General features: G+C 42.5%; 2 protein-coding genes across 10 annotated transcripts in view; both read left to right on the plus strand.

Moving 5' to 3' along the window:
- The window catches only part of LOC105355350 (NACHT, LRR and PYD domains-containing protein 12-like), a 249,628-nt gene that overhangs the window by 195,977 nt on the left and 26,318 nt on the right, over positions 1-27,333 (plus strand). The window lies entirely within an intron of this gene.
- On the plus strand, positions 32-26,682 carry LOC105355408 (NACHT, LRR and PYD domains-containing protein 12). Of its 3 annotated transcripts, XM_078934666.1 has the most exons (10): positions 35-266; positions 5,085-5,128; positions 5,216-7,007; positions 13,974-14,150; positions 17,079-17,255; positions 19,660-19,836; positions 21,127-21,303; positions 23,914-24,090; positions 24,884-25,057; positions 25,372-26,682. In XM_078934666.1, exons 1-10 carry the CDS (start codon positions 199-201, stop codon positions 25,376-25,378), a joined length of 2,970 nt encoding a protein of 989 aa, XP_078790792.1. In that variant the 5' UTR covers positions 35-198; the 3' UTR covers positions 25,379-26,682. The 3 variants fall into 3 exon arrangements, with proteins under 3 accessions (XP_078790790.1, XP_078790791.1, XP_078790792.1); XM_078934664.1 differs by lacking the exons at positions 24,884-25,057; positions 25,372-26,682 and having other exon boundaries at positions 32-266; positions 23,914-24,788; XM_078934665.1 differs by lacking the exons at positions 24,884-25,057; positions 25,372-26,682 and having other exon boundaries at positions 32-266; positions 5,219-7,007; positions 23,914-24,788.

The raw sequence follows: 27,333 nt of genomic DNA on the forward strand, positions 1-27,333 counted from the left end.
AAAATTGTCCCTCCAACTGTAAACTGTTGATCCAAACATGTCATGTTATTCCAGACTAAACAGCTCAGTCTGTGTTCATGTCAAAGTCCATCAGCTGTTCATGAAGAAGCAGATCCTCCAACACTCTGATGGTTTTGTGTTTGCAGAGGTCCACAGGTCACACAGAGAGTCCAGTCTGTAGCCTCCAGCTGTGGCTCCATGAAGAGTGACCACTCCAAAGGTCATCCTCTAGCCTTCAGAACTGATCCAGGACCTTCAGACTCACAGTAAGAAGCAGTTTCTAGTGAACAAAGCAGAGTTCAGCTCTCAGCAGGAACAACAATGTTCTCATCAAGAACATCAGCTGATCCATCCAGGAAGGTCAACCATCTGCTGTGAGCGCTTTAGGTCTGAGAGGAAAGAAAAGAGTTGGACAACTCTGGAGGACACAAAGCTCAGTCTGTGAGGATGAAGCAAACTGCTGAACTTTTCTCTGACCTCAGTCCAGACATGAGCTTAAAACACGGCTAACGCATCATTTATACCTTCATCGCTGCCATAAATTGAACGAGCGCAAAGACAACTGAGTGGATGTATTCAGGAACTGAGTGAGTGAACCTTACAACTGCGCTGGCGCAATTCTAACCGAGCGACCCTGAATTTTACAACTAGACACCTGCAATCCTAACTGAGCGGAGACCCTGCACGCTCATTTTCCCTTTGCGAGCTCGCCTGTGTTAAGTGTTGTGCGCAGTGTTAAGGGGGTGTGTTTGTCACTTGGGGGCAGTAACCTTTCTGGTTCATCTGATTGGCCGAAATTTGCTGGTCTTGAGCTGCATGTGCTTCTCTGCCTTTTATTATAGTTTCTATATAATATACTTTCACAACCATAAGGCTCACTTAAAAGTCTTAAATTTTCTCCAATACTTAATGTGTTGTTGTGTGATTTTGGTAAAGAGGACCTAGGAGAGGACAGCATGAGAACGGTACGGAGAGAGGTGAGGACGTGAAAGAATATTTAAAATTGCATGCTGACGGGTCTTGATTACCAGTTGATATATATAGACATTCATTCGCTTTTTAAAAGTTTATTGGTTTTTTACAGAATGGTGTTTCACAGAGGTTACACTTTGTTGACGGGCCTTTCGGGTAGCCAGCTCGCTGCACGTCTGCATTCACAGCTTAAAGAGAATGATTCTGATTAAAAGGCAAAAATAAACATTAGTTTTTTCTTTAGAAATGCATTTGTAGTTCACTCTCTGTGTTAATACAAAAGGATTGAGATACTTGCTGACATTTGAATGTTTATCAGAACAGTTATTGCGGCCAGTAGTCAGAATCTATTAAGATCTTTCTAACTTAAATTTTATCGAACCTCAACTGCCAGAGAATTTAAAATAATGAATCCATGGTTCACAAGTGAGGACGCTGGAAAACCAACTCCAACAAGACAAGAAGACGCAGCAGCAGCTGACTTTCCGCAGAAAGGGATGTTGCCTTTGTTGGAAAATCGACTTGAGCGCAGCAACTTCCAGTAGATGACAGTGAAAAGCTGTCCATCCTCCGCTCCTTTAACTCGGAGGCAGCAACGTGCAAGTAACGCCAGACTTTGGGACTGCAAGACTTAAACTTGGGGTGATGCGTCTGCTTTCACTGTTCTTTGGGGCCTCTGACGATGACGAAAGGGAAGCCGGCGCGTTTGATAGAAATGTAACCCAGCTGTTTCAGAAACAGAAGATGAGGACTTTGATGGATTTTTTGGTGTTGATTGATGACTGATAAAAGAAAAAAAGAAATCACCACCAACTCTCGCTGCCTTTTTAAAACACACACCAGCATGCATGTTTTACTGGTATGTTTTAACGTTAACTACAGAAAAAACACCCATAAGTGAAACTGCGCCGTTTAATCCGGTGCTGTTGTATTGTAAGGAGAGGAGTGTATTATGGGAAATTATATTGTCACGATCCGGCCGGACCGTCACTTTAGTGGGGTAGCGAAAGCCAACTGCTCATGAAGAGGTTCTAATGGAGAGCTGTCCGTGCCCCATACACCGCACGACCCCAGACAGTCTCACGTTGGAAGAAACGTAGAGAGAGGCAATATTAGCTTTAAAGCAACAAGCCTTTTTATTCCAGCACACATACAGCTCAAACAGCATGGACGGTCACTTCAGCTTCCAGCTCTCTGACTCAAGGTTTCACCCTAAGCTCCCCACTTCCCATGAGCCTTAAGGCCCGTACACACCGGGACGAATATTCGCCAGGCGTTATTCGCCAGCGTTTTTCGCCACGTTTTTTGTGTTCACACCCAGGCGATTTTCGCTGACGATGAGTGGAGTGAACATGCAATTTCATTCCCTGACATTAGATGGCGCTTAATGTAAAACAGAAATACTCCTGTACACAAGGTGGCGCTGCGCAACTTTACGCTTCTTAAAGTCGCTTTTCACTCAGAAGAAGAGAGCAAGTATTTAAACGCTTGTCAGAATCAAACAAAGAAAACATGAATATTTCAAGCACCAGTAGCTCCAACTGGTGCTTGGTTCGGGGATATTTTAGAATGTCCGTCATTATTGCTTCGCGGCAGTGTAGACGCTACTTGGCGTCTATCTTCTTCGCTGGTATGTGTGCTCAGCAAGGCAGTTTTGTGTTTGAGCGCCCCCAAGTTGTGTTTTACTGTAACTTCAGAAGCTCCAGACACGTGAGCAAAAGCGCCATTCTCATTGGTCGAGTAGATTTCGACGCGACGCGACGAAAAAAAACGAACCCGAGGCGTTTTTTTTTTTGACGCTTTAACGCTTGGCGTTTTTCGCGTCGGTGTGCACACTCTCGTTGGTGCCCTTTGTTTAGTCACGAGGCGTTAAACGTCGGCGAAAATCGCCGGCGAAATTCGTCCCGGTGTGAACAGGCCTTTAGGGGCTGACCCCCAGGTCGCTACAATATGTATTGTAGGAAAGAAATCTGTTCGCTTTGGAGATCTTTTCCATGCGTTTTTATTTCCCAAACAATAAGTTCTAGAACAAATTAAAACAGATCATCTGGGTTCTCAGAGTTCCGAAGCCTGCAAAGCGCAAGAATCTACAGGCGGCTTACATGCTGGCCGTTCTGAGAACAAAGCACATTCTTCTGAGCAGACTTTTTAACATGTGGTCACAGTCTCCTCCCCCGGAAGCATCATGGCGGCCGAATCTCCGCCTCTGGCCGCTCAGATTGGCTGACAGAGAAGCCGGCCTGTTTCAGTCAGTCCAATCGTGACGGTCCACTCCTCCGTATCCGGGTGGAGGTGAATCCCCCTGTCTGGTCCCCATCAAATGGACAGGAGATATCCCACTGGTATGCGCTGAGGTGATAAGTCCGCTTGGTGTTTCACATGAAAAGGTTTTATTACCCGGTTCTCAGGGCTAGAGTCCTTTGATCAGATAGAGAACCTCTGACCAGCACAATTTCCTAATCTTACAGGAAGAATCTGCAGTCTCTCCAAAGAGGTCTACAAGAGAGAGTTTGCCTGCTGGAGCCATAAAACAGAAAAGGAATGTCAAAGAAGAATAAGCTTTTAGGGTTCAAAAGGAGTTTACAACACCCTAAAGAACAAACCTCAAGTAATAAAAGATATAATAGAAATCATACATTTCTTCAGTATTTAATTGTGTGTTTGTGTGTGTATGTGTGGCAGGTCAGTGTGTGGTGTGGCTCTTTGACCATCACAGTTAGAAATTTTGCCTCTTTGTGTCAAATTTGTTAGCCGCCCCTGTTTTAAAGGCTTTAATAGAAAAAACGGCGGATGTAACGTGGATTAAAACGTTAACCAACAATCCAAGACCAAGGTAGGAAAGTGCAGCGTGTTTTTTTGTGCTGTAGTGTTGTACCGTTTTAATCCATGTCACAGCCACTGGTTCCTTTCTATTAAAGCCTCTAAATGAAAGTCCCGCCCCGCCGCCTCGCTGGATTTGACATGCAAATTTCAGCCAATCAGATCAACCAGAAAGGTTTTCGCCCCCAAGGACCAAACACACCCCTGAATATCGCCCCCAAGTGACAAAAACGCCCCCTGAACACTGCGTGCATTCTAGGTGAGCACGTAATGGGGATCATCGCTTAGTTATTGCACTTGCGTGGTTGTAAGGTTCACTCACTCAATTCCTGGATACACCCACTCAGATGTCTTTATGCTTGTTTAATTTATGGCAGCGATGAAACGCATTAATTTTGATCCAAATGAGTCTTATCGGGTCAGAGTATACAGAATGCATGTTAATATGACACATTTTTATTCTGATCAGGCTTTTAATCCAATCCGAAATTCGTAAATTCACTACTTTATTACCAAAGACATGTTGAAAACGCGCACAGAAAATGTAATCATAGAATAGTCATGTCTAAAAATTAATCTTTGTTTTTTTTAATAAAGAAATAATTTTCATTTCATTTAACTTATCTATTTTTCATTTATGTTTTGCAGGTGAGGCACAGCCTCACCTACCATCCCTGACTGCACGTAACTGCTTTGATTAATTTGCACAGGTGGTATGGCACTTTGCTGCAGTAGTGGCTGATTAGCTGGATTAAATTAGCCCAGTTTCGGAGCCGGTTTAGCTCGTGCTGGTTTGCGGCGCCTTCCGTCCGTGAAACCAGTGTTCGACTCCGGGCTGCTCCCTGTTCCCTTCTCTACCTCTGTGCCGGTTCCAAGCCCGGTTTGAGAAGGTTGCGTCAGGAAGGGCATCCGGCGTAAAACATTGCCAAATTTACCATGCGACATGTTCGCTGTGGCGACCCCGGATGGGAGAAGCCGAAAGTGGAAGAAGAAGAAATTAGCCCAGTTTCGTGCTTGAATGAACACACTTCATCCAGGTATGCAGCAATTGTTAAAGCAGGTTTACCTGCAAAACAAGCAGGGAGGTAGCCCTCGAGAAATAGGCTTGGTGACCTGTTATTTAAAACAAACAAACCTTTTAACCTCCAAAATATGATATTTCACTAAAGTCAATGAAGCAGGTTTGGATTCAATAAACACGTTTGAAAGAGAATCTTAAAGCAAATCTGACAGCATTTCTGTTTGCATCCAAATGAGAGCTTTACAAATATGTTTCTCCTTAACATCCGCAGAGAGATGAGGAGCGGACCCCAGTCTGCAGAAAGACCCAGAGCTGGTGAGTCAGAGCCTGATCATCTGCTGATGGATTCTTCTGGAAACATGTGGAACACTCATGAAGGAGTTTTCTTCTCTGCTCTGTCAGCAGATGTTGGTCTGCAGGAGATGTTTGGAGAACATCAGATCAGTCTGAGGAGCAGAAGTGAACATGTGGCTGAAGGAACTGAAGAAGCAGGAAGAGAAACGCTCCTCAACAGGGTCTACACTGAGCTCTACATCACAGAGAAACTGAGACCAGAGGGTCACACCCAACATGAGGTGATGCAGCTGGAGACAACCACCAAGACCAACCAGCTCCATGACACTGCAATCAAGAACCCAGACATCTTCAAAGTCTTCCCTGACCAACACAGATCCATCAGAGTGGTTCTGACCAGCGGAGTTGCTGGAGCTGGAAAAAGCTTCTCAGTGCAGAAGTTCACTCTGGACTGGGCCGAGGGTTTGGAGAACCAAGACATCAGTGCTGTGGTTCCTCTGTCCTTCAGGGAGATGAACTTGATCAGAGATGAGCAGCAGAGTCTTCTCACTCTGATCCAGCTGTTCCATCCAACACTCCAGAAGATCCCAGCAGAACAGCTGTCTGTCTGCAAACTTCTGTTCATCTTTGATGGTCTGGATGAAAGCAGACTTTCTCTGGACTTCAACAACAGTCCGGTGGTGTCTGATGTCACACACAAGTCCTCAGTCAACGTGCTGCTCACTAACCTCATCCAGGGACGTCTGCTGCCCTCAGCTCTGGTCTGGATCACTTCCAGACCTGCAGCAGCCAATCAGATCCCTCCTTCATGTGTGGACAGACTGACAGAAGTCCGAGGCTTCAATGATGCTCAGAAGGAGGAGTACTTCAGGAGGAGGTTCCCAGATCAAGAGCTTTCCAGAAGAATCATCTCCCACATCAAGGGCTTTATGTCCCTCTACATCATGTGTGAAGTTCCAGTCTTCTGCTGGATCACTGCTGTGGTTCTGGAGAACCTGCTGACCACAGAGCAGAGAGGAGAGCTGCCCACCACCCTGACTGACATGTACTCCCACTTCCTGATGGTCCAGACAAAGAGGAAGAAGAACAAGTACCAGCAGGAACATCAGACAAGTCCACAAGAGCTGACAGAGACTGACAGGGAAGTTCTTCTGAAGCTGGGGAGGCTGGCATTTGAACATCTGGAGAAAGGAAACATCATGTTCTACCAAGAAGACCTGCAGCAGTGTGGTCTGGATGTCACAGAGGCCTCAGTGTACTCTGGAGTTTGTACTGAGATCTTCAGAAGAGAGTGCGAGATCTTCCAGAAACCGGTCTACAGCTTTGTTCATCTGAGCGTTCAGGAGTTTCTGGCTGCAGTCTACATGTTCCACTGTTACTCCAACAGGAAGGTTAAGGTCATTGAGGACTTCCTGAAGTACAACATGAAGTACCCATCCCTGGATGACTTTCTGAGTAGAGTCATGAAGAAATCCCTGCAGAGTAAAACTGGACACCTGGACCTGCTGGTTCGCTTCCTTCATGGCCTCTCTGTGGAGTCCAACCAGAGACTCTTAGGAGGCCTGCTGGGTCAGACAGAGAAGAATCCAGAAACCATTCAGAGAGCCATCAACAACCTGAAGAAGATCAACAGTGAAGGAGTCTCTCCTGACAGAAGCATCAACATCTATCACTGTCTGATGGAGATGAAGGACCTCTCAGTTCATCAGGAGATCCAAGAGTTCCTGAAGTCAAAGAACAAATCAGAAAAGGAACTCTCAGAGATCGACTGCTCAGCTCTGGCCTACACTCTGCAGATGTCAAAGGAGGTTCTGGATGAGCTGGACTTGACCCAGTACAAGACATCAGCTGAGGGTATACGGAGACTGATCCCTACTGTGAGGAACTGCAGAAAGTTCAGGTGAGTCCAGAAGTGATTGTGATGATAAATCAGATCAGTGTCCAGATTGATTTACAAAGAAGGACAGGTTTAATAATGATTACAAATAAAATAAAAAACATGAAAGAAGAAAATCAGTTAAAAACTCATATAATCTTTTAGCTAAAGAGCAATAAACAATCATATTTTTGAAAATTAAATCCAATCCAGAACCTTCGAAGGGTTTGAACAATAAGCAAACGGTCCAGAATGAATTTCCACAATGTTAGTCATTCTAGCGGCACATTTCTAAAATGCTCTTTCTTCTGATCAATATGTTCTATTTTGAAAATCATTGATCTGTCAATGAAACAGTTTGATAACTAAAAGAATTGGTGACTAACTGACTGGTGTCGCGTGCAGACGCAACGCCTCCTCTCTCCCCTATCTCGGTGTGTTTTTGGGATTTATCTATATCTTTATCTTTTTTTGATTTAATTTTTTTTAACCGAATGTACTCATACACCCGCGATGTTCTGCTCGCCATCGGCGGAACCACTGTTTCGGATAATTTTCTGAGGAATGTACTAGTGCAGTGGTCCCCAACCCCCGGGCCGCACAGAATGAATTAATAACTTGCATTAATTCCCTTTTATTTATTTCGAGATCTGAAAGATGTTATATTCAGAAAAATTGCCTGATTCTCTGTTACATCAGTCTACGAGGATCGCGATCGACCGGTAGATTTTCAAGGACATGACGGTAGATCGCAGGCGGCATAGGTAAATTTAAAAATAAATTCTAAACAATCCACAAGCCAATCAAAATCCTTACCGAGAAGTACAGGGCTTGATTGACATGTAGAACAGCCAATGGACATCTTCTAATACATACGTCACTGCACTGAGAAACTACAAATACACTGAGCGCAAATTCTGTCTGTCATCAGAAAGTGGCTTTCTGCCCGCAGCGCGTCAAGTCCCCGGCAGAAGACCACTCTGGACAACCAGAGTGTTTATTGAAGCCACTTCACGCGTGTCCTCCTGCTGTCAGCTTTGCGATTCTCCACCGATAAATACGAGCTCATTAAGGAAGCAGTGTTTTTCCGTAGCACGCGCTACGACATACGATAGTCATTGCTTTTTATCTTAGTAATAAAACGCCTCATGTGTTAATACAAAAGTATCTTTGTGTAATCTTACTGTGTAGTTTTTAATCATCAGTATACAAACAACAATGTCCAATTAAACATGTAACTAATAAACAAACATTTAACAACAAACATTTACAAATAGTATTTATATATCCATGTCATTTTTTACGCATTCCAAGGCGCTCTTCTGGGTCACGTGATAAGTTACCACTAAAATAAAACCCAGGAGCTAGCAAAATGAGTGAAAAACAAAAGGTCTTTGGAAAGTTTCTCTGCCGAGGGGAAATGGCTCCGCCAGGAGACAGAAGAGGAGCCTTTCACTTCCAAAAAAAAAGAAAGCTACATTAATAGACTACTTCTTTTTTGCACCATGAGTGTGGGAAGGGGGGAGGATGATGACACCTCTGCCATGTCAACTGTTAAGCGTATCAAAAGCACAAGGTTCGTCTTGTGACGTATTTGATCTTCCATCATCCTAGTATTGCTACAATAATCATCTGCCTATATTTGAAAGACCGGTCCATGAAAGTTTGTGTGACGTAATACCGGTCCGTGGCATGAAAAAGGTTGGGGACCACTGTACTAGTGGAACTACATGACTGTGGTCTGCTCCGGACAGAGTGGAGTTGCCACAGGCGGTGCATGAGAAAGCAAAAGAGGGGGAAGCGTGGAGGAATCCGTGCTAGGCTAGCGGCTAGTCCTTACCGGCCAGCTATCCCAACAATCACACTGGCCAACGTACGATCTCTGGACAATAAACTGGACTATATTCGCCTGCTACGCACATCGTCCAAGACTGTGCGTGAGTGCTGTGTCTTAGTCCTTGTGGAAACATGGCTAGCGGACAACGTTCCGGACTGTGCCATCCAGCTAGCCGGGTTGGAATGCTTCCGGGCCAACAGGAGGCTCATCAAGGGGGGTAAGACCCGCAGTGGAGGACTGTGTGTTTACATCAACGATGCCTGGTGCCAGAATTTCAGAGTGGTCTATCAACACTGCTTCCCTTCTGGCTGAGTTTATGAGCATTAAATGCCGGCCATTCTATCTGCCGAGAGAATTTAGCTCCATACTGCTGGTAGCAACATACATCCCTCCCTGCTCCACCACCAACAGGAGTGAAGCTCTGTATGGACTTTACCAGCACATCAGTGAGCAGTAGATAGCACACCCTGATGCCTTCCTCATCCTGGCCAGGGACTTCAACCATGCAAACCCCAAAAGCGTGTTTCCACAACTACATGGACACATCAACTTCCCCACAAGAGGTAAAAACATCTTGGACAATAGCCGCGTTTACATGGGCAAAAGAAATCGGAAAGAACGCCTGATTGAAAGAAAAACGCGTCATGTAAACGCGCCGTTCGGAATAGTCTGCCCCGATCAGACTCTTTTGGATCAAAATTTCTTTCCGATCGAGATAGGTAGGTTATACCGATTGTTGATCCGATCGTGTTGCACGTAAACGGTTCATTCGGATCGTGTGTCACTAATGCTCTGGTTTAACGTTATGCATAAACGGTGTTTCACTGAGAGAAAGCTTTGGAGCGCATACGGGACCGACCAGCTGCTCTGCGGACGCCCTGTGAAAAGCGTCTCTCCGCTCTCGCCCCGCTGGCTCTCTCCCCTCTCTTACACCCCTCACGAGAGGGATGCGGGGGAGGAGCGCTTCGTGCCCCCTGACGTCTAATGAAGTGCTTTGAATGGCTAGTCATGCATCACATAAAGTCTACCCTCCCCTCAACTCTGGACCCCTACCAGTTTGCACATCGGTCTAGCCGATCGACCGATGATGCCATCTCAACAGCCCTCCATTCAGCCCTCACTCACCTGGAAACAAAAGACTCTCATGTCAGAATGCTGTTCATTCACTTTAGCTCCGCCTTCAACACTGTCATCCACCAGCAGCTCATCCACAAGCTAGACTAACTTGGACTCAACACCTCCCTGTGCAACTGGCTGCTGGACTTTCTGACAGGGAGACCACAGGCAGTTTGTGTCGGGAACAACACCCCCAGCACCATCACAATGAACATAGGGGTCCCCCAAGGATGTGTGCTGAGCCCCCTTCTCTTCACTCTGATGACTCACGACTGCACCCCAACATCAAGCTCCAACCTCTTCATCAAGTTTGCGGATGACACAACAGTGGTGGGTCTCATCAACAACAACGATGAGACCTACAGAAGTGATTCGAACAGGCTGGTTCTGTGGTGCCAAGACAACAATCTCCACCTGAATGTGGAGAAGACAAAGGAGATGGTTGTGGACTTCAGGAAAACTCACACCCAGCACGCTCCACTGATTGTCAGTGGTGCTGCTGTGGAAAGGGTGAGCTGCGCCAAGTTCCTGGGGATGCACATCTCCGACGACCTGTCTTGGAACCACAACACTGCATCACTGGCCAAGAAAGCCCAACAACGCCTGTACTTCCTCCACAAACTGAAGAGGGCCTGAGCTCCTCCCCCCCATCATGCAGACCTTCTACAGGGGCGCCATCGAGAGCATCCTGACCAGCTGCATCACGGTGTCGTACGGAGTATGCACCGTGTCCTGCCGGAAGACTCTGCAGCACATTGTGAAAACAGCTGAGAAGATCGTTGGTGTCCCTCTCACTGGCCTCTTGGACATTTATAACACCCGCCTCACCCGCAAAGCCATCAGGATTGCAGGGGACCCTTTACACCCATCCCAGAGACACTTCAACCTGCTGCCATCAGGAAGGAGACTGCAAAGTCTGCAGGCCAGAACCAGCAGACTCAAGGACAGTTTCCTCCAATCAGTCGATAAGAACACTCAACTCCCTCCGTGCCCTCCCCCCTCTGCCCCCTCCACTACGTGCTACAAACTCACATTGAAAACTTTCACATCTGTTCAGAACATCATCTTCACCAAAGACTGCCATCACCGACTCATCCACTACAGTTCTTAGCACTGTTGTCACTTTAAACTGCCACTTTCACCGTGTCATTGCTCTATTGCACTGTTTAGACCGCTGTTATTCTTATTATTACGGTCATTTTATCAATTTTGTTTTTTACTTATTTATTATTTTATAAGCTGCTTGCACTGTGGGGTGAGAAAAAAGCAATTTCATCTGTACTCTTTGTCTTGTGCATGCAGCATCTTTGACGATAAAGCTGACTTTGACTTTGATATTGAAGAAGAAACTGAAGCAGACATGGATTCTTTACTCTGATCCTTTTGGTTTCTTTAGTTCAGTCAACCATCATCTGCATACATACAATCTCTGTTGAAGATATGAGTCCAACACACAGCAGTGCAGACAGAAAATCAGGGAAATCTATCTAAAATTTGCCTTTCATGAGCTTGTATTGATTTGTTTATCCGGTTCATTTGAAAGAGTACATGTTTTACATGTCTGTCTTCTGTTTTTCTGGATTCTTATTTCTCTGATGCCTCTAAAAAAATCCCAGAGTGTGAGCACAAGTTCACCAGAAAATCTTCTGGATCAATCCAGGTTTTTTGGAACGTTGAAAGGAAGTTTGTGCTGTTGATAAAGTTTGATTGTGAAAGTCCTTATTGATCAGACCAAAATAGGAGTTCGGACTGCAGAATGAAGCCTAGCATCACAGCTAACTTGTAAACCTGCACAGGTTCTTGTTCCTCCATACCGAGGTTCTGGTATCCAGGGAAGAAAGTCCAGACAGGATTTGATTCACCTGCATGGATTCAGCAGGTGTCTTTTAAATGATTCCTGCTGTATGGTCATAGTGTGGCTATAGAACCATGAGAACCATGATGTCCCTGATCAAAGCTAGCTAGCCATCAGCATTCTGTATGCAGCTTCTTACGTTTGTGGAACATCAACAGCCTTATTGTTTGATGTGTGTGTGAACTGTGAGGAGCATGATGGGTCAAAGGTCAGAGTGATCTCATGGTCTCCTGAGGTTCCTGTGGAGAAGATTCCTGGCTTTTAATGAGACTCTGAAGAATCCACGTGCTTTTATTGTAGTAAGACACTTCTCTGTTTCCTGTGTGAGCTCCGCCCCCTGGCCTCTTTCTCTGCTGCTTCCCTTAAACCAGGGGTCGGGAACCTTTTTATAGATTTATAGATATATTTTTTAATGTCAATTCGAAAGAGCCATAGAATAATCTAGCGTTCCTTTCCCACACTGAGGCGCGGAGACCTAACCTGTTTTAAGGTTCTTTATTCTGGTTACTGCAGGCCGTAACCCACGCCATACAACTAATTCAGCAACTCCTCAATCTCTCCCGCTGAGAGCGCTTCACCCAACTTTTTTATCCTCTCACTGCCAATCCGGTCCTCATATTTCCCTTATTCGGCCCATAGCTGAACCTCATTGGTCCAAACTACCCAACAACAGGCTGAGCGACACAACTGAGAGCCAATCAGCATCTCTGCTTGATGCGTTCAATGAACTCCAGAATTTAGAACGCGACCCAACAACCGCCACCCAGTCCAACTCAGTCCGCAAAAAAATGTTTCAAACTAAAAATACAAGTGAATGTGAGCATTAGATGTCATTTCAGGACTTTTAAAGTACAAAGAGTCTGTGAATTCTTTTTAATAACATTGTTATGCTGTTGCTAATAAATAATGAGTATTTCTTAGCATGAATGAGACTTCTGATGCTGCATGGTTTTGCTGAGGGTCTAGTCTGGTTGATACGTGGTGAGTTTCAGCTTCATGCAGGCGTTGAGACGTTAAATGTGATCGTAGGTTAGTCTAAATGTTCTGTAGATGTGAGAAAGACTGCTCACATGCAGCCGTGGAGCCAAACACACACTCACACACTGCAGTATATGTGACAGGCAGCGTGTTTTAAGTTTTGACAATACCTGCGCAATTCACCTTGCTGCCTGTGCCCACCCCCACCCCCCCTTTCTTCCTCACACATCCCGTCCCTGCAACTGCGCGCTCTTTCTCAGAGACGGGAGAGCGCAGTGGTAGTTCACAGATTTCAGGCTGTTACAAACTGTGTGAAATATTAGATAATATTGAATTGACAGTGGTGCAGATTTTTCTCCAAGCACCGCTACTACTGCGCATGAATACTTAATGAGGTTCTTTCCATCCACTCTGAAAGGCTGAAGCTCCTGCTACTCTGCTTTAGAACAGGCTTTCTGAACTCCAGTCCCCAGAACCACCAACCTGCATGGTTATAATCTTACCTGGGTTCAGAAACAAAGCTTTAGAACACACAGAATGAAGCTGTGGCTGTTTCTGAAGGTCTCCACGAGAGGCAGACCATGATACTACCACCGCATGCAGCTCCAGAGACAGGAGGAGGAGCAGGTATCAGGAGCAGCTGTGGATGTAGACAGTTGTTCATGGATCTGTCAGCACCGACAGCTGCATGTTAGTCAGTGACTGCACTCATGTTCACAGTCATGCTCCAGCTGATCCTGAAGGAGACGTTGCCATGGAAACAGGTTTCTCATAGCTGGAAGAAACTTATATTCAGGATCAGACAGGAGAAGATGCAGATGTTGTTCTTCAAAATGAGTCTGCCATCTGCAGAGTTTGATTGTATTTCACCTTCAAACCCAAAAAAACAACAATGCTGAGTCATCATTCCACAGAGAGGTCAGAAGACTAGAGAAGTGAAGAAACACTTTCATGTCAATCAGCTGGTAACAGACCCCGCCCCAGAATGTGATGTTTCCATGAAAACATAAATAGCTTCAAGAAACCATCAAGTACAGATTTAGAAAAGCTCTTTCAGAATAGAAACAGTCACTTTAGCCTCTTTCTACCAAGAAGACCTTCTGGAAAGTTCTGCCTGAAGATTGGTGCTAAATCTACCTGGAACTTCATCCCAACCTGAATTCATCTTAGGATCACCTGCTTTTGTCTTTGTTTCTCTTCACAGACTTCCAGAACAATTTGGACTCTCAGAGACTCACTGTGAAATTGTGGCCTCAGCTCTGAAGTCCAAGCCGTCCCACCTGACAGAATTGGATCTGAGCGACAACAACCTGAACGATTCATCAATAAAGGTTCTGTGTTCTGGACTGGAGAGTCCAAACTGCGGACTGCAGACTCTGAGGTCAGAACATTGAAGCTGCTGGTTGGTTCATTTCTACATTTGTAGTTCTTCACTGAAGCTGAAAGGTTTGGATTCAAATACTTTCTGGATTTTCCAAAAAATTGAACATCTTTGATTCTTTGAAGAGTCTGCAGTGGAAGAAAACAGTTGCTTAGGGTTTCTTTAGAACAAAAATGTTTCCTGGCAACAAAATGTTCAGCTGTTGAATCATTTGACAGATTTATAAGTTTAAAGAGTCAGAAAACAAACAAGAACTCAAACTGATGACAGACTAGTCATCCTGATCAAACCTGCCTGAAAGCTGACCAAGGTCAAAGTTCAAATCAGACACATCAGAGCACGTGAGCATGCACGTGAACACACACAGACACAAGTGTGAGTCAGAGAAAGGAGAAGAGTTTTGTTGAAGAGACATTAAATAATTTTGTTTTTTTAATTTCCCAGTTCCTGTAAAATCTATTTTTCACAATAAAAGGGTTCTGGTAAGTTTTCATAGCCAAAACATTTGCATATTTTACAAATATTGAAGCTAAAATTGTTGTACATTGTTTTTTTGTTTTTTTCTTTTGTTTTTTATTCAGGAGAAGATTAAGATCAACAAAGTTAAGAGTAAAGATGTTATAACAATTAACAATATTATAATAAAGGATTTAATGCAAAATATAAAGTGAATTCGTTTATAGTCAGCACGCTCCACCACAGCAACACTTTTATCAGATATCAGTGGTCCAGAGTGTCAGAATATCTCAGTTTATTTCAAAGCTGAAAGATTTAGTTAAGTTCCCATTCATTTTTTTCCTGGCAGTTGGATTGTGGAACTGTGGATGAGTGGAAGCCAAATTTATTCATTACTCTGTATAGGAATTGCCAGCATTCCCAATCGAAAGCTTTTTCTACATCTGGATTTATCATGTGTTTTCAGATTATGTTGCTTATTGTTTCATAATCAATAAGGTTTTTCTAATTCTAATCATTGTCTGATGAAGCCAGTTTGAACTTTATGAGCAAGTGAAGTAATATTCGAAATCAATCCATTTAACCATTTTCAATAATTTATTAATCATTTATTTTATTATTTTTTGGTATTTTTTTATAATAAAGTAATGCGTGAAGTGAAATAAAAAAAAAGTCCATAATCTGTCGATTGTCCAAGGTTGGTATTCCTTCTTCTGCTGATTAACAACCGTTCTTCTGGAAACTCTGTTTCCAGAAGAAACTGAGTTTCACACAGACCTTTAGTGTGCCGTGACTCAAAAAAGTTTGAAAAACACTGGTCTAAACTACCAGAAGAAATTCAGAGAAGTTACTATTAGTTCATAGTTAATTAACAGGATGTTGACAAAAATGTTTGTCAATTTTATGTTTGTTCTGTAAAACCTAAAAACATTATAATTCATTTGTAGAATGAAGGTTTTGTTTTTAAATGGAGTAGATCAAACAGTTTAGTGTTATATTTATGTTCTCTTTTGAAACTTGAAATATTGTTTTTCATTATAGTTTGTATTATAAATGTCTTTTCTTAGTTATCTGAAAACATTTTTGCATCATGGTCCTTTGGTTCATCTGTCATGTTTAAAGTATGAAATAAACATTTCAATCTAAATAACCTGCCCATGTTTACACATTTCTCTTATGAGCAGAATGTTCAAATTTGACAAATAGTTTTTTGGTTTATGTCGTGATATATATCATTATTTCATAGTGACGACACGCAAACAGCTCGTTTTCATGGCATCATTGGTATCATAGCATCAGTGTCTAATAGCAGGATTTTCTATGCTAAGGTTCTTAACTGGGTTTTGTCCAATTTAGCTTTGCTGTTGTAAAATTCTTCAATGTCTTTTTTCCAAGTTTTCATGAATTGGCAACTTTGTTTCAATGAATCTTTATCCTCTTTTAAATATCTACAGGGGGTTTAAACTTTCTTTGTTCACTAGAATTTGTGTCTGATCCATTAAAATGTCATAATGATTTTCCTATGGAACTTTGTTTTTACCCATAGTTCAAAGTGATCTTCAATTCTCTCAACAATTTGGTCGTGTCCTATATATATAGTGCACTATATAGTGCATTCGACATGTAGTAGTGCTGTCCGAATCTACAATTCCAAAATCGAGTGCCCTTAAATTTCCCAGAAGGCTCTGCGAAAAAACAATGTGCATCAATGCTCACTAAATTGGCGAGTATAAACCACAATGCATTGCTCTGAAATTTTTTGCAAAAACAGAAATATTTAAATTTTGATTTTTTGTGATAAACCATCAATGTTTTCATCCTCAGAAGATGATGGATTTATAAATGATCATTGCAAAACGTTCATATTAATTAGATATTCACTTTGTGATATCGATAATGTCACATTTCAACACTTTAATTTCAGTCTCAGAAGCGGTCCATAGAAAAAGATACAAATACAGCATACATAATAAAAAGTAAAAACATATATATAAAGTAAAAAGAGTACAGTATAATCGCTGTATCCAGTGTTTCCTGAGGGCAGAAGTGTAGCGGCATGAGCGTCTTTTGGGATCAGTCAGAGACATGATATATGAGTTCTTAGATTTGTCCAGGCGTTCCATGAGGCTGTATGTAAGCTTACGCAGTAGAGCTTCACAGGTGGGGATGTGATCATCCACAAACAAGAGACAGGCTCTGTACCACCTGGGCACGTGTAGCAGAAGTCTGAAATGCTTTTAAAATCAAGGGCACTAGATTTAAAAGCATTTTAAAGTAGTATAGTATTTTTTATTCAGTAGTTAGGGATTAGAGTGGGGATTCTGACACAATTTCTGATCCAATTTGGAGTTCAAGATGAAGGAAAACATTTGAATCTGACATTTGTGAAATCAGAGCTTTACTGAATTTACCAAATTCCTGGACCTGCAGCTGCATCACTGCTCCTGAACACACTTTTCTGTCTGATTGCAGGTTGATGGGCTGCAGTTTGTCAGAGATCAGCTGTGAAGCCCTGGGCTCAGCTCTGAAGAAAAACCCGTCCAATCTGACAGAACTGGACCTGAGCTGGAACGAGAACCTGCAGGATTCAGGAGTTGATCATCTGTGTGGTTTTCTGGAGAGTCCAGACTGCAGACTTCAGACTCTGAGGTCAGACTCCATGTTTCAGTTATGTTCAGATCAATATGATGACAAAGTTGTGTTGACACTAAACTGCAGACATGAGGCACTTTGTCATTGCTTCCTTTTTTCTCTCTGCTTTGATCTGTATGTTAAATCTAAATGTTCAGGAGATATGCAAATTTAGCCATGCCTATCAAACATCTTCCACTAGTCAGCCACACCCATATCGCTGTATCATGAGACACGTCAGTAGGAGAACAATTTGATGAAGAATTAAATGCAAAATGTGAAAAGAATTAGTTTATAGTCAGTACACTGTAAGTGTTGTCTGGTCTCGTGTCCTTATTTCCCAATCCGTCCATGATTTTGTGCTGCATAACCTCATAATCAGGCTGCTTTTGGCAATTTCACACAGTCTCTAAAGGGCTTGATCTTCAATCACCAATGATGTCTGGAACTGGTGATGTAGGACCCACATTACAGAAGACCAGGCTTGATGGTAGAAACTCAAACATTTAATGAACTGAAAACAGAAAAAAACCATAGTAGCAACAAAAAGGTGACAAAGCAGAACAGATGAGCTTGATGAGGAAGAAGTGAAAACCAGACACTTCAATACACTGAGGGTCATGAACTAACATGAAGAGAGCTGTGGATCATGATGAACCTGAACCTGGTGATGCTAACAAGGACAACAACATGAAAAGACACAAGACAAATGAGTTGATTTTGTTGGTCTCTTTAATACAGTTAAAAAGCCCCCATGCACCCCCCATGAGGAGATGGCTGTCAGTCATCTGTAATCTGAACCAGTTGAAGATCAGGACATTTCTTATCTTAAAAAATCAAATATATTTAAGTTATTCATAATTGGCATTAAGACATTTCAAGATTAAAGATCAACTTTATTAATCCCCGAAGGGAAATTTAGTTTTAGTAGCAACAATTCCTTGCGGTGCCGATCTAACAGCAGCACCAAAGTTACACCTACTTCAATTAATTTGAATGAAAGTAAAATAACTGTCTGATAACTATGTTTTTTGTAAAGCTGACTTAAATAAAAATAAATGGTTTATCTTAACTGAAGCAAATAATTAAGTTAGATAAAAGTAAGAAAATGTATCTTTCCAACATCCATATGTGGTCTTATCACCCTCTCACGGTGGAAAAAGTATTATCTGAGCTTCTTCATCCACTGAATCATCTTCAAATGGACACGCCATGCTGCTTCACCTCTCTGAAAACAAACTAACCTTCAACTAAACCTGCTCCAGACCAGGTTATGTTAATTAGATCACTTCAGACTTTTGGAAATAGCAATGAATCCCGGCGTCATATTTCTTGAACTGATTTGGCTCTTTGATTTATTACTCCATGTTGTTTCAGACGTCCGTGATCAAACACTTCTCAAAGTCCTTCATGGTGTTCACAACCAGAACCTTGGACCGGTCCGGTGGGCCGAGTGGTTTGACGTAAATCCTGCAGCCTTTAACCCAAGTGTTCTAAAACTGCTTACGCTTCCTGAGAATCCTGGCATGTTTGGAGATTTCAGCATTCCTTCTGGTCAGATGGTCGTTCAGATAAGCAGGAGAACCTTTCAGATTATTTTTTTGATTGATCAGAGCTAGCTTGTGTTTTTGATTAACAAACCTCATGAGGATGCATGGTTTATCCGTCTCCTTTCTCCTGGGGAGCGCTTGGCAGGTCTCGATGGTATTTAGATCCAGGGAAATCCCTTAAGATGTGAGAAATGAATCCACTTGGTGTTCCACCACTCTCCGTTTGAGAGGGACTGCTAGCGTTATTAGCAATGCTAACTCCAGCTGCATTTAGCTTTGCCCGAGGTTTGATCGGTAATCCAGTGAGAATGACAATATTTATCCTTACTTGTTGTTCCACATCGTCCAGTCTCTTCTCCATAATCTCGACCCGGTTTTCTCGTTGGTCGTTTTGACCCCTCTTCCATTAGCTCTAAGAGCGGAGTTAGCTTAGCATTCACTTGTTCCATAAAAGGATACAACGCAGCTTGGATTTCATCAAGAGACTTTTTAAGGTCTTCGTAGTCGGGGTTTTTCTTGGGGGCCATGGTCAGCTCTCTTTTTTGGAGTAAATCAACTTTTTAAGTCATTTGAAGATAGTTGTATAGCCGCAGAGAGCCACACACGCGTCCGTGCTGTAACCCGGAACAGGAAGCTGTTTCATAATGAAAATGTAGCTAAATGAATATAGAAGGTGGGAGAGAACCCCCCCACCCCATCCCCAAATCGTAATGACTTTTCATTTACAGGTCAGCACAATTTTTCAGTCAATAATTTCAAAATGTAATATGTCTGTCTGTCATTAAGTCGGGTCTCACCTGACTGAATGGACAAAGTTCCTGGACCTCCATCTGCATCACTGCTCCTGAACACACTTTTCTGTCTGATTTCAGGTTGATAAACTGCAGTTTGTCAGAGATCAGCTGTGAAGCTCTGGTCTCGGCTCTGAAGAAAAACCCGTCCAATCTGACAGAACTGGAGTTGAGCAGGAACAGGAACCTGCAGGATTCAGGAGTTCTTCATCTGTGTGGTTTTCTGGAGAGTCCAGACTGCAGACTGCAGACTCTGAGGTCAGACTCCATGTTTCAGTTGTGTTCAGATCAATATGATGAGTACAGATGACCTGACAACGGAACGACAGAATCCTGAAAACAGAATATTATATTAATGTGATTTGTTTGTTCTTGTTGTTTGTGTTGGTGAACATTGTTTTATAATCTTACTACATTGCCATAGTAATTTTGTTGCTATTCTGGTGATAAAGAGGACAGACTATATTGTTGTTATTCTTTTAATTGATTCGATGATGCATAGGGAGGGGTGAGAGAGAAGAGAAATTATGACGCCATGAGTTCATGGTAAACTCGCGGCACTCTAGCAGACTGGAAAGTTTGAGAAAATGAGTTAAGAAGTCCAAGAAAATCCTATGTTTGTTAAAAACGAACAGAAAGTGAGTTCAGAATAACCTGTTTCTGGTTTTGAAAGTTGGTAAGGACTTTAAGGATGTGCATGGGACAGTTGAGTTTGAGTCACTGGTCTGTCCGAATTCTCACCCTAATCCTTAACTACTAAAAAACTATATAGAGCGGGACTATCTAGTGGCCTGGATTTTAAAAGCAATTCGGACATAATGCTCACTGCTTTTTTTTTAAACGGAGTATATAACATCTTCAATTTCACAAAGATAAAATCTAATTGATATGAGTTTTTTGCGATTATCATTTATAAATCCACTGTCTTCTGAAAGGAAAAACGTTGATATTAAATAATACAAATAAATACATTTTTTTGGCAAACATTGTTCAGATGCAATGCATTGTGGTCTATATTTGCCAATCTAGTGTTGGAAGTGTAGCACTACAAAATGGCGAACGCACTATGTAGTGCACTATGTAGTGAGTAGTGAAGGAATTCGGACACAACCACTAACGCAGTAACTGTAAACATCGGGACAGGACGAAGAAGACGAAGAAGAGAGGTAAAGGCTTTCAGATTGACTCTGACAGGACCGTCAGAGTTCATTGTAATAAACCATCAATGTTTTCATACTCAGAAGATGGTGGATTCGAAAATGATCATTACAAAACGTTTATATCAATTAGATATTCATTTTGTGATATCGATGGTGTCACATTTGTCTGAAATGCTTTTAAAATCCAGGCCACTAATTTTAAAAGCACTTTAAAGTAGTGTAGTATAGTTTTTTAGTAGTTAGGGTGAGGATTCTGAAACAATTTCTGATCCAATTTAGGGTTCAAGATGAAGAAAAACAATTGAATCTGAGCTTTACTGAATGGACCAAATTCCTGGACCTCCAGCTGCATCACTGCTCCTGAACACACTTTTTTGTCTGATTGCAGGTTGTTGGACTGCAGTTTGTCAGAGATCAGCTGTGAATCTCTGGTCTCAGCTCTGAAGAAAAACCCGTCCAATCTGAAAGAACTGAACCTGAGTGTTAACGAGAAAATACAGGATTCAGGAGTTCTTCATCTGTGTGGTTTTCTGGAGAGTCGAGACTGCAGACTCCGGATTCTGATGTAAGACTCCATGTTTCAGTTGTGTTCAGATCAATATGATGACAAAGTTGTGTTGACACTAAACTGCAGACATGAGACACTTCCTCATTGCTTCCTTTTCTCTCTGCTTCGATCTGAATGTTAAATTTAAATGGAATGGCATTACACCTAAGGAGAAAATGTAAGAAGAAACGCTCAGCGGGCCGTTTTTTTCATTGGGATGGTATTTAATGTCTTTTCCACCAAGGAGGAATTTTTATATTACTTCCACTAAAAACCACAACAAAGTGGATTGATATTTATAACTCTGTAAAGGCATACCTTGTAGAAAAAAAGGTTCCCATTGAAAAACTGGTCTTAGTAACAACTGATGGGGCACCAGCAATAACGGGATGTCACTCAGGATTTATGGTTCACTGCAAGGCTGACCCAGACTTTCCTTCACTTCTGAGCTATCATTGCATCATCCACCAGCATGTTCTCTGTGGGAGGCCCATGGGATTTGGTCATGTTATTACACCTTTTATTAAAATCATCAACTTCACTCGTGCAAAGGCCGAGCAACACCGGAGCTTCAAGCTTTTCCTTTCTGCTGAACATGGTGACCTCCTCCTTCACACTGAGGTGAACATGTTCAGCAGAGGATAGGTTCTACAGCGCTTTCTCTCTTTGCTCAGTGAAATCAAGGATTTCATGGAAATGTGGGGAGAAGACACCACTTTACTAAGTGATACTGAGGGGCTGTTGGATCTGGCTTTCTTGGCAGATGGGACTGAAAAAAAGAACAATCTAAACCAACAATTACAAGCCAAAGACAAAAAATACGTGACATGATCAGTGCTGTGAAGGCATTCTAAGTAAAGCTCAATCAATTCAATTCAATTCAGTTTTGTTTGTATAGCCCAAATTCACAACAACAATGGGCTTCGTACTGGTAATTGTAAGGTAAACATACAATCAATAAGGATCATAAATGCGTAGAATTCAATAGGATAATACTAAAACTTTAACTAAACAGACTAACTAAACCCTTTTATGGTAAGGAAAAAAAAATGGAAACCAGAAAAACCGAAGAAAACTCAGGGATATACGCATGAAGGAGGGATCCTCCCCCAGGCGATTTACCAGAACTCAAAGAGAAGAATTAACTTATCTAACTATACAACTACATATTTAAAGTCCAGAAAATGATCTTCATCTCAATTCTCCACCAAGCTGCTCTGAAAATGGCATCATCATTTGGGTCGACATATCTTTGTGAATCTGCCTTTCCTGACATGAATGTCATTTAGCCAAGGTTCAGAACCAGACTGACAGATGAGAATTTCAAAGACTCCATCAGTGTAAACGTCAGTGGAAACACTCCAGCTTACAGCTCTCTGGTTGAATCTATGCAGTGCTAGACTTCTCACTGACAAAATCTAATATGAAAGTTATGAAAGTTTTCCCCACAATTTGTGCTTTGTTTTGACTTCACTGTTTTCCGTGTTATTATGCAAAAATAGCTTAGTGAGCATAAAAGGTGGGAGGACACCCCCTCCCTCTACGAAATTGTAATTAATTCTAATTTACAGGTCGTCACAATTTTTCAGTCCACATTTTTAATATATAATCTGTGTTTAACCCTTGTGCTATCCTGGTAACTTTAACATTGGGAGTTGGGTCATCTAGACCCCACTTGACAGTGCGCTGAACCTTTTTTCTTCAATGATTTGTGATCTTCACTGGTGTCCAAGGATTAAATGAAATCCTCTCCACCTTTATCCGCCTTTGTCATGTTAGGAGAACACGTCAGTGGTCATATTGACCCCATAGGATAGCACAAGGGATAAAGAAACTCTGATTTCACGATATGAAGATAAGAGGAGTTAAGGATCAACTGGTGTTTGAACAATTCCAAATTCATGTGTGAACTTGATTGTGGTGAAATAATCAAAGCTCTTTAAATTACAACCAATGAGCATTACATTGTTTAATGTGCAATAATGATTACTGGCATGTTTATATTACAATCAAGAAGATATTCATTTCCTTTACTTGATCTGCAATATGTAGCAATAATCACTGGTTTATTGTGATTATATGTTATAATAATAATAATTGATGATTATTATATAACAGTTATCGTTACTGTTTACTGAAATCATGAAAGAATTTTTTTTGAAGACTATCAATCATTTCTAGGCACTGGATTTTGTAACTTGGAAAGTATGCATCAATTCAGAACCGGGATTATATGAGCTCTCTTCTTCCCACTCCTTTTCAAGCAATAAATCAAGCTCTACTTAACTTTAGTTAATGATCATTATATTTAATTAAGCAAATTTGTTTGTTTTATTTTCTGTTAGTTTTTTATGTATGCATTTCATCATTTCTCTAATGAGTTTGATAAATCGGTGTAAATTCTTTATTGCTTTGACTACAATGCTTGAAATAAATAGATAAAAATCAAATTGACCTGTCCAAGGTGTTCCCTGCCTTCGCCCATAAGTGGCCGGGATAGGCTCCGGCAGCCCCGTGACCCCGTAAGGGACAAAAACGGTACAAGATGAATGAATGAATAAAATAAAATCTGTCAGTCTGTCATCGGGGCATCACTGCTCCTGAACACACTTTTCTGTCTGATTTCAGGTTGTGGAGCTGCAGTTTGTCAGAGATCAGCTGTGAATGTCTGGTCTCAGCTCTGAAGAAAAACCCATCTAATCTGATAGACCTGGACCTGAGCAAGAACGAGAAACTTCAGGATTCAGGAGTTCTTCATCTGTGTGGTTTTCTGGAGAGTCCAGACTGCAGACTAGATACTCTAAGGTCAGACTCCATGTTTCAGTTGTGTTCAGATCAATATGATGACAAAGTTGTGTTGACCCACAGTGAGCAGAAATGTCCAGATTCTGATCTGCAGCAGCATCTTCCTGCAGCTGCTAGTTCTCTTCAAAGATCTCCAGAAGAACTTCTTCTTTTCTTCCTGCAGCTGCTTGTTTCAAAGCTTTCTGCTGACATTTGTGCTCCACAAAGTTCTGCTTGCAGCCATCAGCTCTTCTTTGGAGCTCCCAGCAGCTTGTGACTCTTCATTCAGAGCTGAAGTCATGGATCAGGGATCAATGTCCAACATTTGCTGCTGACTCTTCCTCATCACTTCCTTCTTCTCTCTGCTTTGATCTGTTGGAGCTGAAAGTCTCTGGCTTGAAGGGCTGCAGCAGAGAAGGACTGGAAGATCATCTCCTGAAAACTGGGATGAAGACTTTCCAGCATCATGCTGCTGAAATTTTCCCATGATTCAGTGCTGTTTGGAGAAGAGCTGAGCAGAAAGAGGAAGTGGACTTTTTCTGCTGTTGCTGCAGAAACATCAGTTGGTTTGGATGCAGCCACAGGCTGATGTTTGACTTTCACACATCTGGACTTCTTTCCTGAAGCAGCTGCATGTTGTCCTGAATGTTCTTCTTTTCTGCTTCTGCTGGACTCTTCTGATCTGCTCTTGTTGCTTCACATCTTTGGACTTTTTCCAAACTTTCTGATCTTCTTCAGCTCTAAACTCTTTAGAAGAACTGAAGGATGAAAAACATGAACTTTTTCTGAACTGAACTCTTTGTTCTGGATTCAGGTTGAACTACTGCGGTTTGTCAAAGACCAGCTGTGATGCTCTGGTCTTGGCTCTGAAGTCCAACACGTCCAACCTGACATACCTGGATGTGAGCTACAACAACCTTCAGTCTTCAGATGTTGAGCAGCTCCAGGATCTGGTGGAGAGTCCAAATTCCAAACTGGAGACTCTGAGGTCAGTAGAGGGTTGGAGTCAGTCCAGCTGCTTCCAGATGTTTGGTCCTAAAGTTAGTCAGAGAGCAAAGATGCAGTTTCCTGTGAAGCTGCAGCTTCTCAGTGAAGCTCTGAGGGGAATGATGACAGGCTTCAGGACAACAGTCAGCCAATCAGAGCAGCAGAAGCTCCAACAGGTGAAGATGACAGGAAGCTGCTGCTCTGAACAGGACTGAAGCTCCTACTGCTCTTTCTGCTGCTGTGCTGCATCACTGACTGACAGACCAGGATCAGGAGACACTCCTTCATCTCTGTCTCTCTACTTTCTCTTTGCAGGTTCTAAAGGCTTACTTCCTCCTGCTGTCTGCAGAGTTTTTGTGACTATGTTGTGATTCTGGGTGGTGGAGAGCAGAGTGGTGGAGGAATCAGAGGAAGTATATAGTAAAATAACATCAGAGCTGCAGCATACCACTGCCTTTTCTTTAGCATCAAGTCTACAGTTATTGTGCTGCAGCTCCCCCCGTGGATTGATGGAGAATTGCACTTCCTCTTCTTATTCCTACTTGGAGTGTTTATCTGAAACATGGGTTTGATTCAGATTTTCAGAAGTTCCAGGATCTGGAGAAAAACAGACCTGCAGACAAACAGATTCTTTTCTTTTTCATCACTTTCTTTTTTGATCTACATTTGACGAATACCGTAATTTCGGGATTATAAAGCGCACCCGATTACAAGCCGCACCCACCCATTTTCATTAGTGACAATCTAGGTATCATACATAAAATTACAAACAGTAACCATATAATCAACATTACATCCCTCTGTTATGAGGAGGAGGTTATTAGGGGCTAAAAGCGGGTCTAACCCCCGGCTCGCCACATCGTTGTCAGTGTTTAAAGAATGAGCAAGGAGCAACAGTGGATGGAGGGGCGAACGGAAGAACAGCTCTCCTTCCGCTTGTGTCGCGGCAGCAATATGGTAGTAATGAGGCTGGTTAAAAAAACACACCAGTAAAATAAAGCAGTGGTGACTGAAAAGCGCGCGCCTCAGCGCGGCGCGTGCGTCAGAAGTTTCCTTCCACAACAAACACTGTTGCTCCGCGGACGCCTCTGCGCTCGCCAAGCGGGCTCTTTGTGTCCCCTTTTATCTTCTCCGACACCCCTGGCCAGGGCGGCTCCAGGGAGTAGCGCTTCGTCCCCATTGCGCCTGTGGACGGAGCGAATCGTGTATGTGCAGAGCAATTGGACTAAATACTGTACGTTTTGTGGATGAGGGGCGGATGCGTTGTTACGTGTGGGAGCCTTCAGACTGCCATCTATCCCGCAGCTCTATGTGAACGAGCAGCAGGAGGACATCTCTCCATCTCACACGGAGGCTGTGAGCTTTTCAATGCAAAATTCCGCTCAGTCATTAGATACCGTTAAAACGATCACGTCAATTTGTGTTTCCAGTCGTGTCCCGACAAAATAAAGGCTGATGTTATTCCCACATATTTACGTTCAGCCAATCTGCAGATTGCAGCTTTTCCCGCATTGAGTCATGTTCATCCAGGCTAAATGTTGTTAGCACCTGTTAGCCTTCACCTAACCATACTTCCGGCTTCGTTCTGCCAGAAAAAAGCACTGACCACACAGATTAAAAATAAAATGATGAGCGAACAGGCCCTTCATAATAACCATAACATAACAATAATAAAAGTACGTTTAAAAGATCATCTTGTATATTACGGAGCTGCTAATAGATGGACTAGTGTCACTGTGACTCTGAGGTAAATTCCCTCCTGAGCATGCGCTGTTCTCTCCGTCGCGCAGCTGACTGGCTTTTCCAAACCCGTTGGTGATGGTGTTTTTTTTTTACGCTGCTTTTAATGATTGCTTTTAACTTGAAAGCTGCATCATATTGTAGTGGCGATCACATGCATGTTGGGTCTAATGGCACCAAAGGATTCTGGGATGCGGCCGGGCATGCGTGTTTCTTTTTGTTGAACCATGACTGAAGTGTCTAAGACCTGAAGTCAAGTCCATGCTGTTTGGCTGTTAAGAGGTGTGTTGAAAAATAAATGGCTCGTTGCTTGGAATTGGATAGAGTATTCAAACCATGCTCTGAGACCGAAAGGACGTTCATGGTGGCTGCCAATTAAATCCATAAATTAGCCGCGTCACTGAATAGGCCCCAGGGCTGTGAGCGCAGGAAAAAAGTAGCGCCTTATAGTCTGGAAATTACGGTAGATGTTAGTTTGTGATGGACCAATACAAGGCTTGAGGGAATCATTGACCAGACAGAATTTTTCTGGATTAG

This window comes from Oryzias latipes, chromosome 2 (genome assembly GCF_053564925.1).
Source record: "Oryzias latipes strain Hd-rR chromosome 2, Olatipes_Hd-rR_3.1".
In the NCBI taxonomy this organism is placed as follows: Eukaryota; Metazoa; Chordata; class Actinopteri; order Beloniformes; family Adrianichthyidae; genus Oryzias; species Oryzias latipes.

Bases quoted from the DNA above. Each gene is read 5' to 3' on its own strand.
- LOC105355408 (XM_078934664.1), top strand. From the start codon at position 199: ATGAAGAGTGACCACTCCAAAGGTCATCCTCTAGCCTTCAGAACTGAT. The intron at 7,008-13,973 runs GTGAGTCCAGAA...TTCTCTTCACAG, and splicing joins AGGAACTGCAGAAAGTTCAG to ACTTCCAGAACAATTTGGAC. The intron at 14,151-17,078 runs GTCAGAACATTG...GTCTGATTGCAG, and splicing joins TGCGGACTGCAGACTCTGAG to GTTGATGGGCTGCAGTTTGT.